Source organism: Phlebotomus papatasi, chromosome 1, assembly GCF_024763615.1.
Source record: "Phlebotomus papatasi isolate M1 chromosome 1, Ppap_2.1, whole genome shotgun sequence".
NCBI classification, from domain to species: Eukaryota; Metazoa; Arthropoda; class Insecta; order Diptera; family Psychodidae; genus Phlebotomus; species Phlebotomus papatasi.
Genome location: NC_077222.1, coordinates 92,921,515 through 92,940,033, shown reverse-complemented (window position 1 = coordinate 92,940,033; position 18,519 = coordinate 92,921,515). Strand labels below are relative to the sequence as shown.

The following is an 18,519-nucleotide window of genomic DNA, read 5'->3' as shown; positions in this document are numbered from 1 at the left end:
GCATAACGCTTATACCGCTTATACCACATAATAGTCTTAACAAATTGGCATAGAATAAATGAGCAGTAAAAAGTTGAAAAAGAGCAGTAGAAAATTAAAAAGAGCAATACTTTATTAAAAGCGGTCAATAAAAAATGGAAAGTGCTCAGCAAAAAATAAAACATAATCAGTAAAAGGTAAAAAGTGGTCAGTAAAAAATAAAAGAAGATCAGTAAAAGTAAAAGATGATCAGTAAAAAGTGAAAAGTAGTCAGTAAAAAATAAAAAGTGGTCAGTAAAAAATTATAAATTAGCAGTAAAAATATTGAATTTGGTCAGTAAAAATATAAAAATGATTAATAAATTTTTTAAAAAAAAAACAGTAAAAATTTAGAAAAAAGGGCAATATGAAATAAAAAGTGATCAGCAAAAAATAAAAAAAAATGATCAGTAAAAAACAAAAAGCGGTCAGCAAAAAATTAGAAAGGAGCAGCAGAAATATTCGGGATGATCAGTAAAATATTAAAAAGTGATCAGCAAAAAATTGAAAATGAGCAGTAAAAAAATTAAAAAAAAAATGTCAGTAAAAAATAAAAAGTCATCAGTGAAAAGTAAAAATTGGTCAGCAAAACATCAAAAAAGAGCAGCAGGAAATAAAAAAAATGTGAGCAAAAAATTAAAAATGAACCGTAGAAAATAAAAAGTAGTCAGTAAAAAATTAAAAATGAGCAGTAAAAAATAAAATGTGGTAAGTAAAAAATAAAAAGTGGTTAGTAAAAAATAAAACGTCAGTGAAAAATGAAATATGGTCAGTAAAAAATTAAAAATGAGCACTACAAAATAAAATTTGATATGTAGAACATCAAAAGTGGTTAGTAGAAAATAAAAAGTGATCAGTAAAAATTTTATTTTTTTACTGACAACATTTACTTTTTTACAGTTCACTTTAAATTCTTTACTAACCATATTTAATTTTTCACTGTTCACTTTTAATTTTTACTGACCACTTTTTATTTCCTACTGCTCATTTTTAAATTTTTGCGGACCGCTTTTTATTTTACACTGATCAATTTCTACTTTTTACTGCTCCTTTTTAATTTTTTGTTGACCACATCTTAAGATTTCACTGATCAATACGAATATATCTATTAAACATTTTTATTTCTTTTTGCTAACCAATTTTTATTTTTTTATTGCTCATTTTTAATTATTTACTGATCACCTCGAATATTTTTACTGCTCATTTTTAATTTTTTGCCGATTACTTTTCAATTTTTTACTGATCAACTCGAATATTTCTACTGATTAATTCGAAGTTTTTACTGACCAAATTTATCTTCATACTGACAAAATTTTACGTTTTGCTGACAAAATTGAAAATTTTTACTGATTATTACGAAATATTTGCTGCTCAAATTTAATTTTTTGCTGACTACTTTTAACTTTTTACTGACCATTTATTTTTTCCCTAAAACATTGTCTTTTCTCTCATACGAAACCAAGAACATACCCTAGGAACTCTCTTGCAAATTTAGGTAAGAGTTTGCAAAATTCTTGTAAAAATTTTCCTTTCAGATGTATAGGGGAAACTGGGGCACCACCAAACACAGGTAGCACCAAACACTGTAATTTTTTAATCATATATTCGACTTTAGAGGACAAGACTTATAGAAATTTATAGGCACTATAGAGGGAAGCTTATCCACTGAAGAAATGTTCGTGATATTCCAAGTAGTTTAGAAATAAGAATTAGTGTTTGGTGCTACCCCGTGTTTGGTGGTGCCCCAGTTTCCCCTATTTATGGAAATTTGCAAGACTTCCTACTGACATTAAATGTTTAATCGCCTTATAAAGGATATTTAATAATTTTTTGGAGCAAAATGGTGTTTGTTGGAAAGATTTAAGAGTTTCTATAAGTAGAATCTCTATTTAATTTTCATTCATAATTTAATTTTTATTATTCCTAAATTATTCTGTGCGATATTTTGAATGATTTATAGGTAATAGGTCGATTCAAATCAATTGTAAAAAAACTTTCCACAATGCTCAAACTCGTGTATGCTTTTGCTCGTGAATTGAACCAATAAAGAATTTTATTAGTCAAAATCAAGATAAATAACACATAACTACTTTTGCGATATAGCATATAAGATATTCTGTAAATCTGGGACACTTTGCCACCTTTTCTTCTTATTTATTAAGTGACTCTTTGAATTTTCCGCTAAATTGCTTTACAGATCCTGACAAATGTGTTATCGTTGAAAAGGTCTTTATATTCTTTCCAATAAACATGTTATTGGAAAATATACAATAACAATGACAAATACTTCATCCGCTTTTCACACTGTATTTTATTGATTGAAAGTGTTATTCTTTATGATGAAAACTCTAATTTCAAAGTTTCAGATGGAGCAATTCGTAAAACATTTTAAATGAAACAAAGTAATTTAAAATAAGTGAATTTTACGTAATATATCATCATCAAGCTCTAAAAGTGTATGACAGTTTGGGATACCTAAATATTTACTGCCAAATTTTACAGGCTAAATATCGTCTTGAATCTTATTTGGGCCTTAAGATCTCTTGTCTTATCCTTATATTCAGATTTAATGTATAGTGTAGGTTTTTTAAAAAAAGCTTCCATGAATTTTGACAAACAATGAATTTCTGTAAATAACTTCTTTTACAGTGCAATGTACTATGAGAATTCCTTCAAGTAACTTGAAGATTCTGTAAGGGCTTTAACAAGATGAACTCCTTTCATCCCATTTCTATGCTTTTACCCCTAAACCCAAACAAATTATTTATTCATTTAAATGCTATTTATGCGAAACAAGCATATTGTTCCCCTCGAAATTTCCCACTCATCCATGGACTTATCCCCGAAGTATATACTCTCGTGAAGAAGAATAGTTTCAAGACACTCCCGCCTTGTCAAGTTTCTTATCTTATCCAAATGGTGACACATGCCAGGCAAACTACTTACACGTCTAATCTCCCCTTCGTGTTCCTCCATCATACACACAATAAGCTCTTCTCTTGCTTTTTTTTCATTCTTTTCCTGAGGTTCGAATTCTTCCTGAGAGTGAGACTTTGCTGAACACCAACGCAGAAAAAAACCGAAATTGTTTCCATATTTCGCCATATCTTGACACAAGCAGAAATGATGTGTCCACAGATTGTTTTTGTTGCTATCTCTTATCAATTTCTGCGAGAACATCCTGCTGAGAACTGGAGATATGTTCTTGAGAAATTTGTCACTTTTAGTGGAGTTCTGAAGATAGAGTCGAATGAACACCTGTTCGGCAGGGAACACCTATTGGCCATTTCGTCAAAATATTGAAATATTTAATGTATCTAATAAAATGCAAGTAATACGACGTTTTATTAATCTACCATTTCCTGTAAGGATTCACAGTAAAAACTTTTTGGCTGCTTTACCATGATTTTCATTGTAAATTTTACATTAAACATGTAATCGTGTGTACTGATACACATTTGTGTAATTTGTACACATTTTATTTGAAAACTGTGTAATTTTACACGAAATATGTAAGAAAATGCACACAACTGTGTAATCATTCCCAGTTGATTACATGGTTTACAATTACATAAAATTTAAATTACACATTTTCAGATTACACGTTTTGGTGAAATACATAATTTGTGTAACTTTACAAGAATAATCGTGGTAAAAAAGCAAACCAACGATTATCCTTGTAAATATTTTTACTGTGTAGGTATTAAATTTCATATTTCATATGATACAAAAGAAGGCGCCAATAGGTCGTGATATGATTTCCTAAAATGCCAATAGATGTTCCTTTGACCATGTTATGAGAAACAGTTGTTATAAGGCAATAAATTCTTGTACTTGACTAGATAGAAATTAAAAAATATCACTTGAAAGAATGCAATAATACTGAAAGTTGATATATAGGAGGTTCACAAATAACCCCAAGTCGATGTCTCTAACCGTTTAGCTTCTAAGTGAGCGATATCAAAAAATAGTCGACGGTCAAGAAATATTTTATCAAAAATTAATAGGTTTGGCAACAATTCTATATTAAATTATTGTAATTAAACATAACCTTCTCTCAAAGTATGAGAAATAAGTATGGTAACTGTGCCGATCTGTAGTTTTCCTCAAATCTTCCGATGTTCGTCAGAAAAACGGACGGATATTCTTCTTTCAAATTAAAAGAAACAGGTTTTTAAAATAAAAAAAGCTCTTAAAAATTCTGGACCGAAGGAATATGCCACAACACTCTTCATGGTGTCTGCCACTGGCCAACTTGTTCCTCCAATGGTTTTTTATAAAACTGATATTACACCAAAGATTGCCGTTCACACTAAATATTAAATGAAATAATCCAATAAAGATTTTAAGAATGTAATAAAAACATTTTAATATGCTTGTGAATTGAGTGATCCAATTAAAATACCATTTGACCCAATTAGCGAAGAGGTGATCCACTTAGTGAACGCTAACTTATTTCAGTTATTAGTTTACAAATTTTCTGTAATATTTTTCAGGGGCCTATCAAGCCTAATAATAAGTGAAGCTATTTTTCACTTTTCCTTGTAATAATGTTGCAGATATTGCACCACGACTTAAACAAATTTGCTCATAATTCTTGTATTACTTCGGCGAACATTATGAAATATGTATTTTTAGATAGCTTTCAACGGACAATTCCGAAATATATCAGACTGATAAGTCAATTCTCTTTAGAAAAAAACTTGCTAATAGTCTTCAGTGCCTCTATCAAAAATGTGTGGAAAAATTAAATGTCGGTAGGCCCCTGATATTTTTAACATTTTTTTATATTATGTTCCTGAATGAAACAGTTAATAATTCTATGGATTTAGAAGAAGTAATAAAGTATTTCATGAGTCCAAAAACAAAACGTTTAAGTGGCACTCTACAGAAAACGATCCAGTTACCGCACCTTAATGTAACGTCTGATTTTTAAAAGTTAAAAATTTTCAAAAAATTCTAAAATGAGTAAGTTTTAAGTGAGAGGATGAAAAATTGTTAAAAATTATTTTCAAAAAAAATACATATTTTCTCAGCCCATTGAAGACGACCTACCACACTAAGAGTCGAAAGCTTTGGAGAAAAATCTGATTCTTTTAATTTAAAAGAGGAATATTTTTCTGACGAACACCGGAAGAATTGAGGAGAGCATAAAGGTTTCCGTCAGATTCCAGAAGAAGCCGTTCTATAGAGTTTTGTCCAAAAATCGGGCCGATTAGCCGATCTCATGCAGATCTGCCAATTTTAGGCCAAATTGTGCCGATCTGCCGACCTTAAGCTCCATTAGAGGAATTCTGTAACACTATGACAATGTCATAAGACAATTTTAAAAAAGTTTATTTGATAAATACGGAAAAAATAATCGAAAATCAAATTCATTTCAGTTAATATGAGCTTTGATGGAGCTTCTACACTGAGAAAAAGAGAGGCTGCGATTAACTTTTTTTTCCTTTTTTGGGTGTAAAAATATATCAACATTTTTTAATGTTAATTTTACACCTTTTAAGGGTAAAATCAACAAGAGGGAAGGGTAAATTTAACCCATAATACACCTAAAAAGGGTAATATTTACACCGTTTTCGGATCAATACTGCAGGGTAAAATTAACATTTCCGGAATGTTATTTTAACTTTTTCGGATTTCTCTCAGTGTAGCAATGGTCGTTCAGTGATCACTGGACTTTAATGTTGTCCTGTTCTCGAATTTGTCATATGACATTGTCATATCGTTGCAATTTCCTCTACAGATCGGCACTATTTAGCCGATCGTTGCTCAGGGTTCACTCTGAGAGACATCTATTCACCTCTTGAATTAAGCTTTTTTTCTGACATTTCTAAATGCCCAATTATGAAATAAAATTACATTAAGATAAGGCTCTGTTCTTTTAAAAATAATCCAGGTAAGTTAGTTCGCTAGAGAATGCTGATTTGTGGGGGGGGGGGGTCACCGAAGACCGAAAGTCAATATCTCTTACCGTTTAGCAGCCAGGATGGTGAGATTTTGAAAAAAAAATTGGATTGTGAAAAATGCTCTGTCTTGGAGTTCGAGTAGTTAATAGGATATAAAATACAACTTTAAAGCAGCCCCAATTCAAGATGCCCCACTTCCCCCTAAAGCCCTTTATTTAATAATTTCCTTCCATTTCTGATAATGCTACCTCAATTATCCCGAGGAAATCATATTTTAATCATTGCTTAATTTGCGATAAGTAACCAAACCAACACGTCAAACTTTCAAGGGCTTTTTGCAGAGTGAAAGGGGTAAAAATACCTGAAAAATATTTACTCGTCGATTTTATCAAGCTTCCTGAACAAAAGCAGTAAGTAGCATTAAGAGACGAGATGTATTACATCGATTTCCTGAAAAGCAATTTACTTTCTCATGAAAGATGAAATTTCCACTGATGCTGTATCTTTTCTCCAAAGACGCTGCAAGAGGAGCTCTTGTGCAGAGAAAAGCTCTTGAAAATGATGAAAAGTTCGGGTGAAAGCATCAACCGATAGAATGTGAAAGGGGAAAATTTAAAATAAATAGAAATCTCGCGAATTTAGTACGAAGCATCTTTAACAATTCAATAACATTTTTGCAATTGATGAGTTTTGTCTTATTCAATTTGAAAATTGATTTTACAAAAAGCACTTTCTCCAATTTTTTTCAATAAATTTTCGACACTTTCATTCGTAAAGTAGAAAAATGGGGACAAATGTGCTGTACTATAAAGGAAAAACTGTTTTTGATATTTCTTGTCACTTTATTTACAAATCTTAGTTATTTATTTTTGGATTGTATCCAGTTAAACTTTCATGAGTGTTTTTTTTTTCATTGTGTATTGGGTAATTCAGTACAATTTTGGGGGGTAATGATGAAAATGTCTTTTTAACATGTCCAAAACATTAGAAAATTCACCTTGCAATCTGTTCTGCACAATGATTCATCAGATTCATCGAGGGGCTTTTGGTGCATCAGCACGATGTTTCAGCATTTTAAAAGCTCCCGGGAAAGATAGGGGCAAAATAGTCAGGAGCTTCCGTGTACTGATGTCATCACCGTTGAACCATTTATTATAATGATAGGACACGATGTTAGCACTTTATTCCTCGAAACTTGCACTCAAGGGGGACATATCTCAGTCAAAAATTTTATCACCTGCGATATTTTCTGTTGAGTTTCAGTAAATTCGTAACTTTTTGCAATCCTTTTCCATTTTATTAAAAAAAAAAGAGTAATAAATTTATTTACGGCAAAATAGCTTTTAAAGTAAATTCTAACAAAAATGGAAAAGCCACGCCCTTTTACGACGGTGTAGCCGAATATTTCCTACACTTATTAATTGTAAAAAAAGGTCGATGGTGCAATCGATAAGAGCGTTCGGCTCTTGAGCGGTATGACCCTTGACTCGACTCTCATAGTTCTGAGTTGGAGTTCCGTCCGGTTAATAAATTAACCATCTAAACGGTCAGTTTTCGTCAAACATTGTAGACAACAAGTTTGTGTGCAAAATGCCAGAAATAGCCTAGTAGAGAAAACTAGGGTACCTGTGTTTTTGGGTAGCTTTAAAATTGACCTTTTCTCCTATTTATCAATGACGTAAGCCATGCTTCTAAATTTGTTAATATTTCCCAGTAATCCGGCTCCTGGGGCCTCAGTGGATCAGTCGATAGAATAGTGTATCTATGACTGTTAGGTCTTTGGTTCGACACTAAGAAGCTGAGGATTTTTCAGCTGTTGTATTAGTGTCCAATTCGCCTTAGAGATTAAAATAGAACAGAAGAATGGGGATTGAATAATTTCATGTTCCACTAAGTCGTTTCTCGGCTAAAGTCGTAAGTATTTCTAGGGCATAACCGATCCATAAACAAATCTTAAATCTTAATCCGGCTTCTGATTTCGTTTATTAAAAAATAGCTAAATTTGATTTAAAACCCCAAAATTTTATGAAAAAGCAAAGGAAAATCAGTGATAATCCTACACCCTATAAACCACGTCCATTTCATTTAATTGTACCCAACCTAAACCTACTGTTTTTCTACTGTTGCGCTATATTCTTGGAAGTACGTTCTTGGAAGAAAAATGTGGAAAACTTGTAAATCATACTGCAAAACGAACATTATTCGTTTCTCGCACAATTTTTATTAGGGCGTGGTTTATTTTCTTTCAAGAAAACAAGTGATTTCGAGTTTTATCAATAGAGTAGTACCACGTTATTTCAGATTTAAAAAAAAATTGTTGGACGTGGTGTCTGAAGAAGGTGTGGCCTAAAATTACTCTTACATCCTCTTCTACAACGTTGTTCCTGAAGTAGGCGTGGTCTAAAACTATATCCATTTCTACTTGTTTCTTTTTCTTTATTTAAAGCACATAGTTTCACAAAGTGAAGACACAATGAGCTTTTCTCTCCACAACTCATATTAGAGACGTAGTTTATTTTATACTTTTTTCAGTAGATTTACTAGAGAAGGCGTGGCCTATTTTTTGTTGGAAATTTACTTGAAAAGCTAAAAAGGTCTCGCTGGGAAATTTGATTTTCTAAGTTACGTATTTAAAAAGGATTGTCACAAATTCTTCTGAGGAATGTTCTCAATAACTTGCAGAATGTGATTTACGATATTGTCAGATATGACCCCCTTGGTTGCAGTAAGTTTTTTTGAAGGAGAGTTATATGTTATTTTGGAGAATGAGGAATGAAATGCAACACCTCAGAGATACTTTAATGTATCCCATTTCACAGGAGATTGTGATTTGTGTCTTTCCGAACCAAAAAGTCCTCTCTATGTTGCTGAATTAAATTGTGTTAGTACATGTATTATATAACTTTTTTGTCTATGCATTATATACAATAGATAGTATTTTATACAACATGGTGTTTCTTAGACACCAGGCAGTTCTGAGAACTCTTCTATCCAGCTCTTTAGCTTCCTCCTGCTTGCCACAAACACTCACCGTAATCGCAAGTATGTTTTTGTCGTAAATTTCTGAAGCACCTGTCGAAAGACTCGTAATCCAGATGTTAAGACTGCAAATACTGAACACAGTTGAAACTTGTGGTCAGGATGTGGCTAACAGGAGAAATACTGTGGGTAATTATCTATCCACTGTACAACCAAACGTATCACTTTATCAAATGCAGACGGTGATTCACACGGTAAATCCGAGAAGATGTCACGTCTTGAACATAGCCACTGATATAATGATTGCCGCCGCAATCAAATCACTGTATTTGCCCCTGCTGGATGCTGATGTTATAGCTGATGCAGAATATTCACCTGGAAAATGACACGAATTTTCTAAATTGCAATCTCCTACAAACTTACAGCTTGAGCGTTGAAATTGAAAGCTCACCGTTAATGACATGCAGCATTATGGTAATGGCCTCACTGCTGGATGGGCTGCATGTATAGTTGCCTGAATCACGTTTGTGTGCCGGATTGATAATCAGAGAGCCCACCTAAGGAAGAAATTGCATGTCTTATCCCACAAATTAATAGGATGCTCACAAGAATATTCACCGTGGTGTGATTGCCCATTTCGGGATCGAGGAATTCACGTTCCATCTGAATTTTCAAGCCACGCTTGTTGTCTTGGTAGATTTGTTGGGTGCCGTAGAACCACATGATATACGAGGGTGGCTCCAGTGCTCCACGTACTAAACATCTCAGTATAACTTTGCTACCTGCCTTCACGTATCGAACTGCATCGCCCACTAATTCAGTCCGCGGTACTGAAAAATGCAGAAACACAAACCTCATGAATCACTGTTAGTGCTTGGTGTCCCCAAAGGTCTCGTCGGATTTCACAGAAAGTTCCGAAAAAGCTCAAGAGGAAGATACATTTGCCCTACAGAATAAACCAAATACTACAGGGAGCAGGAATTATTGGGACTATCAATACAACTCTATACAAAAACGATACCTCTACCCCCTATACCTATGGCATAAATTTCCTTTGTTTCCCTGAAACCTGGGTAGAATCCTGCGCTGTGTAAGGCTTTATTCATAAATAGTCATTCGAATGCTTAGGAATAGGAATAATTATTTTGTCTTGATTTTTTTTAAAGAACTAATTAAAAGAGTTGTTTTTCAATTATTTTCAAGACTTTACTTTGAAAAACCGATAATGCCAGTGAAAGTAAGATAATGGCCAAATCAAAAAAAAATTAAATTATTTTGTAATTCATTAAAACCAGAAAAAAAGGAATAGAAACAAAGACTAAGAGACTTACCAAAAACACACATTATATTCTTGATAAGAGAGTTTTCTTTTAATACGATATCAAGATTTTAAATTTCAAGATTTTTGATTAATTTTTCATTTTCAAATAAAGAACTTCCATTTCGTAGCATATCGTTTTTAACATTAAAATAAGCCTTTAAATCAAATATAATAAAGTTCCTAAAACAGCCTCAAAATAGCAATGCAAAATTCTTAGAAAAACTTGATGTTTTATTTAATTTTAATGAAATTTAATGTGTATCGGCACTTAACCGATTCGTTACCGATGAAGACCGTCCCATCCGGGTTTGAAATTTAAACGCCATACAAAAAAATCCAAATTTAAGCAAAGCGGTTGGAAAATACATCATAAAAAGTAATTTACCTTTGTGCTTTTTTTTATTTTCCCATTGTCACAAAAAATATTTGACTGATAGGGGAAGATTCGGCTATTTTGCGATGTGGAGCTAAACTAATTATACGATTTTCTGGCTAATTTCTAAAAGAAATTGTGTCTTACAATAATTATTTTAATTAGTTCCACAATTGTTTTGTAGAGCAAAAGCAAAGTTGTTTTTAAAAAGAGATGGCAAAGCGTCCCAGCTTTGCGAAATGCTCGAACTCACGAGAAAGTCCTCTCTGTTAGCATATTTATGTGTGCACATAGGGTTACTGCTGATTTAATCTTGTTTATAAACAATGAGCAATGCATTAAGAAATTATTATAAATTACTTGTAGGGGATGTAAAATTATTCAAAAATCGGTACTTATCCGGTTCATTACCGATGAAGACCGATGCAGTCAGTACAAAATTTCAATATCTTTCCAAAAAATCCAAATTTAACCAAATCGGTTGAAATATGGGCCCTTCAAATTGATGTTGACCTTTGACTTTTAATAATTCAAAATGGTGAATTTTCAGGTCATAGGTAAGTTTGGGCTAAATGTTCACCTGGATTACCTCTAAAACATATCCGAAAAATATTAAAAAAAAGCTTGGACCAATTTTGAGAAAAACCTAAAAAACATGGTTTTTATGGTAGGGGAGGGGAATAGGGGAAAAAGGTGAAAAACTTCTAGAGATATTGTTTTTTTTATTGGGAGTCATCGAAGACCGGAAGTCGATATCTCTTACCGTTTGACCTCTAGCTCGAGAATAAATTTAAGGTCAAGTGAAAAAATTTTCCCAAAAAAAAATTATTCAAAAATCGGTACCTAAGCGGTTCATTACCGATGAAGACCGATACAGCCGGATTCAGAATTTCAATGCCTTTCCAAAAAGTACAAATTTAACCAAATCTGTTGAAAAACAGGCCCTCCAAAGTGGTTGACGTTTGAATTTCAACAATTCAAAATGGCGAATTTTCCGGTCATAAGTATATTAGGGCGAAATGTTCACTTGGACTATCTCCAAACATATCCCAAATCCGAAAATCTTTGAAAAAGCTTAGGCAAATTTTGAGAAAAACAAAAAACATGGTTTTCGAGTGGTTAGAGGGGGGAAACGTCGAGATATATTGTTTTTTTTTTTTTATGGGGGGTCATCGAAGACTGGAACTCGATATCTCTTACCGTTTAAGCTCCAGAAGAGTGACAATTTGAAAAAAAGATGATTAACTGCTCTCTCTTTGAGTTCTAGCAATAAAATACGCGAAGAATTGAATATTAATGTAGCCTTATAACTTAAAGTAGCCCTACCTATCAGGCATATCTATAAATTATATTTTCCGTTTTATTTGTATATCAACTTAATTTCATTTTTTATCGACAACTTTTATTGAAAAAAAAACTAGTCAATCATACCAATTGCAACCAAAAACAGCGGTGGAATGATAACTTTTTGACACTATCGAATCGATAAATCTATATCAGTTGATTAAGTTAATGTCGACTTTTTACGCATTGTTGGTCCATTCATTGTGACATTCTTCAAAGAATGTGACTGTTCATAAAAATCTATATTAGTTATAAAAAGAGCAACTGTCGTTTAAATTTTTAAATTACGGATATTCGCATCTAACACACCTAAAGATCGATATTTATGGGAATGCCACTGCGATAGAGGTCAATGGGACAACCTTTTGTCTTTCGCACTCTCAACTCACCCACAACGTTGAGATGAACTTGAGCACTGATCTTTGGCTCAGTGGAGACTTGGCACTCGTACACACCGGCATCGCGTGCCTGAACGTACTTGATTTGTAGCGTCCAGACGCTCGTACTCTCAACATAGTGCGACTGAAAGCGTTCGTCAGCGATGAAAGTCATCCGGTCCACACTGAGGATGTGGTCATCGCGGACACGGACCCATGAGACGGATTTGTTGCCTAATTGTTTCACCTGCAATTGACCAGGCAATGTCAACTGAGTAGCCAGACTGACACAAGTTCCCCTGGGAAATGTTTTGAGGCGTTTTGTCCATCCCTCAACTGCAATACTCACCTTGCAGGGCAGATACGCGTGTGTACCGACCTGTGTAGTCACATTTGTGATTTCATGATCACTGAGATATGGTCCTGTGTGAGCCTCCACTTCGTCGCCGGGGCGGCTTTCAGTAGGATTGGCATCTGTGGAAGAAATGCGGAATCTCCTTTTAATCAATGTAAAATTAATTTATTTTTAATTTTCTCGTTTTCGGAACGAAAACGTCATATTGTGGTAATTATAACTCAAAAATTACTTCTATCCTTTACATGCCCGGAAGTTCTTGGGAATGTACGGGGAATGCTCAAGAACCTACTGGGCATCCGAGACACCCTTAAAAATTCACAGAAAATGCCAAGGAACCCATGGTAAGACAGGAAAACACTTACAGACCCATATATAAAGCTGGGGAGTCTTTAAGTTTCCTGTGAATGTTGGGAAATTCCTAGAAAAATCGTAAGGGATATTTTGGAATTGGAGAAAACCCAAAAAATTGTTAATCTCTTTATTTTTCGCAAGTCAAAATTTAGTTATATTTTGGTCTCGTATAAATTGGCCTCCTGATTTTGCTACTTGGGTACTAAGTATCATTCTTTTGATTTTTAAAACTTAGTTCATTAATTTCTCTTGAATGTAAATGTCTAAAATATCTAAATTACTATGAAAGGGTTGAGTAAGGAAATTCAAGAGTGTCCCTTAATCCTATGTAATGGTGAATTATCCAACCAATTCTGAATTGGAATAGAAATCCAATGATGAAATAAATTTGCTGAAAATGTCATTTGCATATTTTAGAACAATTTACCACAATCACTAATAATTTTGCATGCATTAAGTACATGACAAAATTGCTCTAAATTTTGAATTTGTTCTTTTATACCGGAAGTATGGTGTTGAAGCTGACTATTTGGCAGAAAGAATATACCAAATTGCATAGATTCCGAAGTCTTATGAATAGGCAGAACTTTCAGGGTGGGTGTGTTATTGGCTTTTTTGGCTCATCTCCATCAGGACGTGTCTGTGCTTCCCAAAATTGAGTGGCGACGAGGCCCACCCACTTTACGATGGCCGAACACTTGATTATACTCCCAAAGTTTAGAGCCAATTTGCACCAGACGTGTCCTGAATAGAAGCTCCATTCCATTTTCATTCGAAATCTGCTTCGGGTTTTTGGTACAAAAACACATATATAAATTTTTCTCCCATCAAATTGATGGGTTTCGTCTTGGAAAATGGTCATTTACTTCGGCAATTAATTGGGGGCACAGGAATTATCTTCACTCTCCGGAGTCACATTTGGAGGGATTAATTGAAAATACACTCACTCATTTCCTGTGCTCATTCGCACTCCTCAATCACCAACTTTTGCTTCACCCCCTCCAAATGGAAGGGAGAAACCGTAAGGACTTTCCACTGGAGTTCACACGCATAAAATTATTAATTTTATCGAGGGGAAAGCTCTAAAGTACTCCAAAATACCGTAGACATTGATACGAGAAAATATGGGAGCAAAGAGGAGAGAACCAAAGCACAGAGCTAATAAAAATTCCCTCCATGAGGGTTTAATTTTGTAAATCATGCCACCCCAATCTTCGCAGGACACCATTGGGTGGGTGAAACATTAAAATACTAGGAGCATTTTGCACATAATTTTTGGAGCTTCCAAAGTTCCCCACCACACAGAGCTTTTGAGTCCTGGGAAATTCCTTAATTGCCAATGTGGGGCACATTGAGCGTCAAATGATATCAGCATTAGATTCACATACACTTAGGTAATGAGATCGGTAAAGTGATACAGAAGAAGCTCAGTAATTTAATTCAGCTATTATCATCAGCGCTATACATTAGAGAGGGTGGATGCCTCTAACAGTGTGCCCGAGCTTTTCAATTCATCGAGCTTTTCATCAAATCAGACATTTCTACAACTCAGGACTGAAGATTTCACGAAAACTTTAAAATCGTCCAGCATATTTTAGGCGCTAATTTGAAATTCAAAAATCAAAATTTTGAGTCTACAAGTTTACAATTTTACATGTCTTAAGTCGAAAACTTTTGAATTAAAGAATTAAAGTGGAATTTTCTTTCATATATGTATACCATATAAAATACCCGGTGGCAGCCAAATCCCGAAAGTCAAAATCCGGAAAAGGCCTAAATCCCGAAAGCCAAAATCCCAATAGCCAAAATTGCGAATGTTCAAAATCGTGAAAGGGATGATATTATATAGAGGAAAATGTTTAGAATAATTTCCCAAGACATAGAAGATTTATCTTTGCCTCCAACAAGTGCAGGTGCAATCGTAAGAGTAGCTCTGACACTTTTAAGAATTCGGGATTTTGGCTTTCGGGATTTTGACCGGGACCCATAATACCCTCCCCTACTCGGTAAAATAAGTCAATTACGGTTACTTAACTAGTTCATTAAAGATTAGGACCAATACATATAACCGAGTTGGATATTTCAAGAATTTTTCCAAAAATCCAAAATTAAGCAAATTGATTGAAAAATGAGCCCTCCAAACTGATAGAACTTTGGCCTTCAATAATTAAAAATGAGGAATTTTGCACGGTTCCTCCAAAACATACCCGAGAATCATTGAAAGAGTTAAGGCCAATTTTGAGAAAAATCAAAAAAACACGGGTTTAGCGGGGTTGGAGGAGAATGAGGGGGAAGGAAAACAGACAAAGACCGTCCGAGGTAAAGTCCAATGTCCAATTATGCGTTGTCACCTTTGCACCGAAGACCGGAAATTCATATCTCTTACATTTTAATCTCTAGCTCGGGTTCGGTATTTAACCGATTAGAAACCTATTAAGACCGATGCAACTGGGTTCGAAATTTCAGAACCTTTCCAAAAAATCTAAATTCGACCAATTCTGTTAAAAAATGACCCCTCCAAAATGATTGGACCTTTGATTTTCATCCAATCCGATAATCGTAGGAGCCGTTATCGAAATAAACCAAAAAACATGGTTTTGCAGATGATGATGGTAAAAACCTTGTTTTCGCTTTGGTATTTGATGATGTTTTTCCTTTTCAGATCTTCCAGTGTTCATTAAAGACAGTTAGGTTTTCTCAAATTAAAAGTCGGATCTCTATCAGATTTTCAGATACGTTAGTACGGATCCTTCTCAGTGGGAAAAAATCCAAATTATATCAGTTTGAGAAAAAGGAACTCTAATGAATAATGATGGTATTTCAATGAAAAATAAACATGATTTTTCTAGCACCTTACTGTTTTTAAATGCTTCTGTCTTATTGATTTTTCTTCGTGTTGGTTCTTGTCTCGACTGGCCAGAAATCGACAGATCTGCATGTTGCGCATGCATTGTTCATTATCAAAAGTCGACAGATCGGCACGATATTAGCGAAAAATCGGCGTAGTTATATGTATGTCAGTTTGCTCTTATGAAGTATATCGTTCGTTTAAGCTCGTGTAACATTATAAATTTTCTACAGACAATTCCAGTGCTAAATTTTATTGCACTAGCATTGTACTGAAAACACTTATTTTGTAAGCTTACTTGCGGCAGACCGACAACAGATCGGCAGATCGACACTCGATTAAACCGTGAGCGGCACAGTTATCTACCTCACAGTTATCTTGTCATTAAGTATTTTTCTCAAAAATGAAAGAAGATTTTATACGAATTACGACTAATTAAATGAAACTTGGTGATTGATGTAAAATTGAAATGAAAAAAAAACAGGGAAATCGCAAAGCAAAGAATTACGCTTTACTGACGTAAATTTTACGTACAAAAGTCTGTGCTTTCCAGACTTTAAAATACCTAGTAAGTTATTCAAGAATTGCGTTTATTGTGTTTATGAGAATGTGTTAATTTTTTTTGGCAGCCAAAATTCCAAACGCTGCAAAATGCCAAATTCTCAAAAGCTAAAACTCCTTGTAAACGAAATCCTAAAAGGGTCAAAATTTCGAAAAGACAAAAATCCAGAGAAGTCAAAAATCGAGAATGGGCTGAATTCTCAAAAAAAAAATTAAGTACAGAATTGGTGAAAATCCCGAATAGCCCAATTCCTAAATAAATCGACATTCTTAATGATCAAAACCTCGAATATCCTTATTATAATCGTATAGATATGGGACTATCTGGTAATGGCTAGTGGATTTCAAGTCGCTTCACAAAGTGAAAACTCTTCTTCAATTTTGCCCAGAGCTTTCGGTCCTGGATACGGACCTTTTTCAGAAGCTACGAGGGTCTATAAATTTATTTTCGAAATACTTCTGGTTTATTCAGGAATATAGTCCATTACTAGTACCATTGCAGCTTAATGGCACAGCAATTGTGAACTATGCCAAGTCCTAGAAGCCAAGTCCATATGAAATACAAGGTCGTTTTTCTTTGGACAATTCAAACTCCTACTCATTCGACTCAATTCGACTAAACTGAAAGTCCAACATCCCGCAGCAGGTAATTTTCCTCTGGAATCATGTGTTGGACATATTTACAACTAAAGCCGAGAGGCGACTAAATTCGTTTATAGCTAAATCAGTTCTCGACGCACTGCCAGTAGGGCTTAGGCATTCACAAAAGCTTCTACGTTCTTATTAACCAAGATTCAAAAAATGTTCTTTGCTTTAATAAGTAAAACTATTTAGCTATTTTAGCTTTGTGCGATTTCGAGCATTCAGTATTACGACTCTTTCGGGATTTCAGCTAATTTAGGATTTTAGTCCATTTAGTATTTTGACTTGTCAGGATTTTGGGCTTTACGAAATTCTGACCCATTTGGGATCTTGGCTTTTCGGAATTTTAGCTCATTCGGGATTTTTACTTTTAAGGATTTTGACCCACTAAAGATTTTGGTTTTCGGGATTTTGCCCCTTTTGGGATTTTAGCGTTTAAGATTTTTGCGTTTAGGATTCTGGTTTTTTGGGTTTTTCCCTTTCGTGACTTTGAACTAGCCATATTTATTTAAAAGGTCAGAAGTGCATAGATCCCCAAATCACCAAAAATCATTACAATTAAGTACAAATAGCGTTTTTGGATTTTAATAATTTTTTAACGAAGTTTTGCATTATTCACAAGCTAAAGTGTAAATCAAGATTAAATTTAAAAAGCATCCAAACTAAGCCCCCATGGAAATGTTTCAGAAATATTTCAACGAGAAATAGAAATTTCCAAATCTTTCACATAAAGCCCAGTGCAGGAAAAATCTCCCTTATTGCCGTCAGTTGGGCGAAAGTTACTTTTTCCACCCATCTTTCCAGGTGTTTGAGGTGTTTTTGGCCGACAATGGCATAATTATTGTTGACTGGTATTGTTGCGAAGGAAAGCACTCCATCAGGGGGTTGAATTGTGTGGCTAGGAAGGAATTTTATGCTACAATGGGTGTTATTTTGGTGGGCTCTTGTTGTTTCTATAGCACCCCATAAAATGCCTCTCCCGCCCGATAAGCTCATCTTGTTTGCACTTTAGGTCCCCGCAAACTTTATACCCATCGTCCCCATAAAGTGCCCAAAACAAATGTCAACATGTACCACCAATATAAAATAAGTGGCCGTGAGTGGTCGTATGCATGAGTTGGAGTGTTTTTCCAACCGCGCGCTAGTTGGACACCCCTAAAATAGTCCCTATTCACTTTTATTCGGACATTATCCAAAGCATTTATCCGTTGAGTAATAAATATAGCCATGTGTACACATTTGCCCGAGGACAAAATCCCCAAATTATGCCACTGTCTCACCCACTTCACAGCACCATTTGCGTGATGCTCCATCTTGGCAAATAAATTAACATAGTCGCAAAACATTGGTACTCAATCAGAGGTCAAGATTATTCCCCGATGTATGTGGGGAGCTTCACTCATAAATTTTTATGTTGACTCAAAGTCATTGGGTTGGG

The 18,519-nt window shown here is 34.4% G+C and overlaps 1 protein-coding gene across 2 annotated transcripts in view; it reads right to left on the bottom strand.

Moving 5' to 3' along the window:
• Window positions 1-6,753: 6,753 nt before the first annotated feature.
• LOC129809768 (zwei Ig domain protein zig-8-like) overlaps window positions 6,754-18,519 on the bottom strand; it is a 57,828-nt gene continuing 46,062 nt past the window's right edge. Inside the window, exons 3-7 of one of the 2 annotated variants that reach the window (XM_055859828.1) lie at window positions 12,671-12,795; window positions 12,334-12,592; window positions 9,525-9,736; window positions 9,358-9,463; window positions 6,754-9,281 (exon numbers count right to left, since the gene is read on the bottom strand). In XM_055859828.1, coding sequence (XP_055715803.1) covers window positions 9,178-9,281; window positions 9,358-9,463; window positions 9,525-9,736; window positions 12,334-12,592; window positions 12,671-12,795 — 806 coding nt within the window. In that variant the 3' untranslated portion in view covers window positions 6,754-9,177. The remainder of the gene's footprint in view (window positions 9,282-9,357; window positions 9,464-9,524; window positions 9,737-12,333; window positions 12,593-12,670; window positions 12,796-18,519) is intronic. The other variant, XM_055859829.1, reaches the window with a different exon arrangement.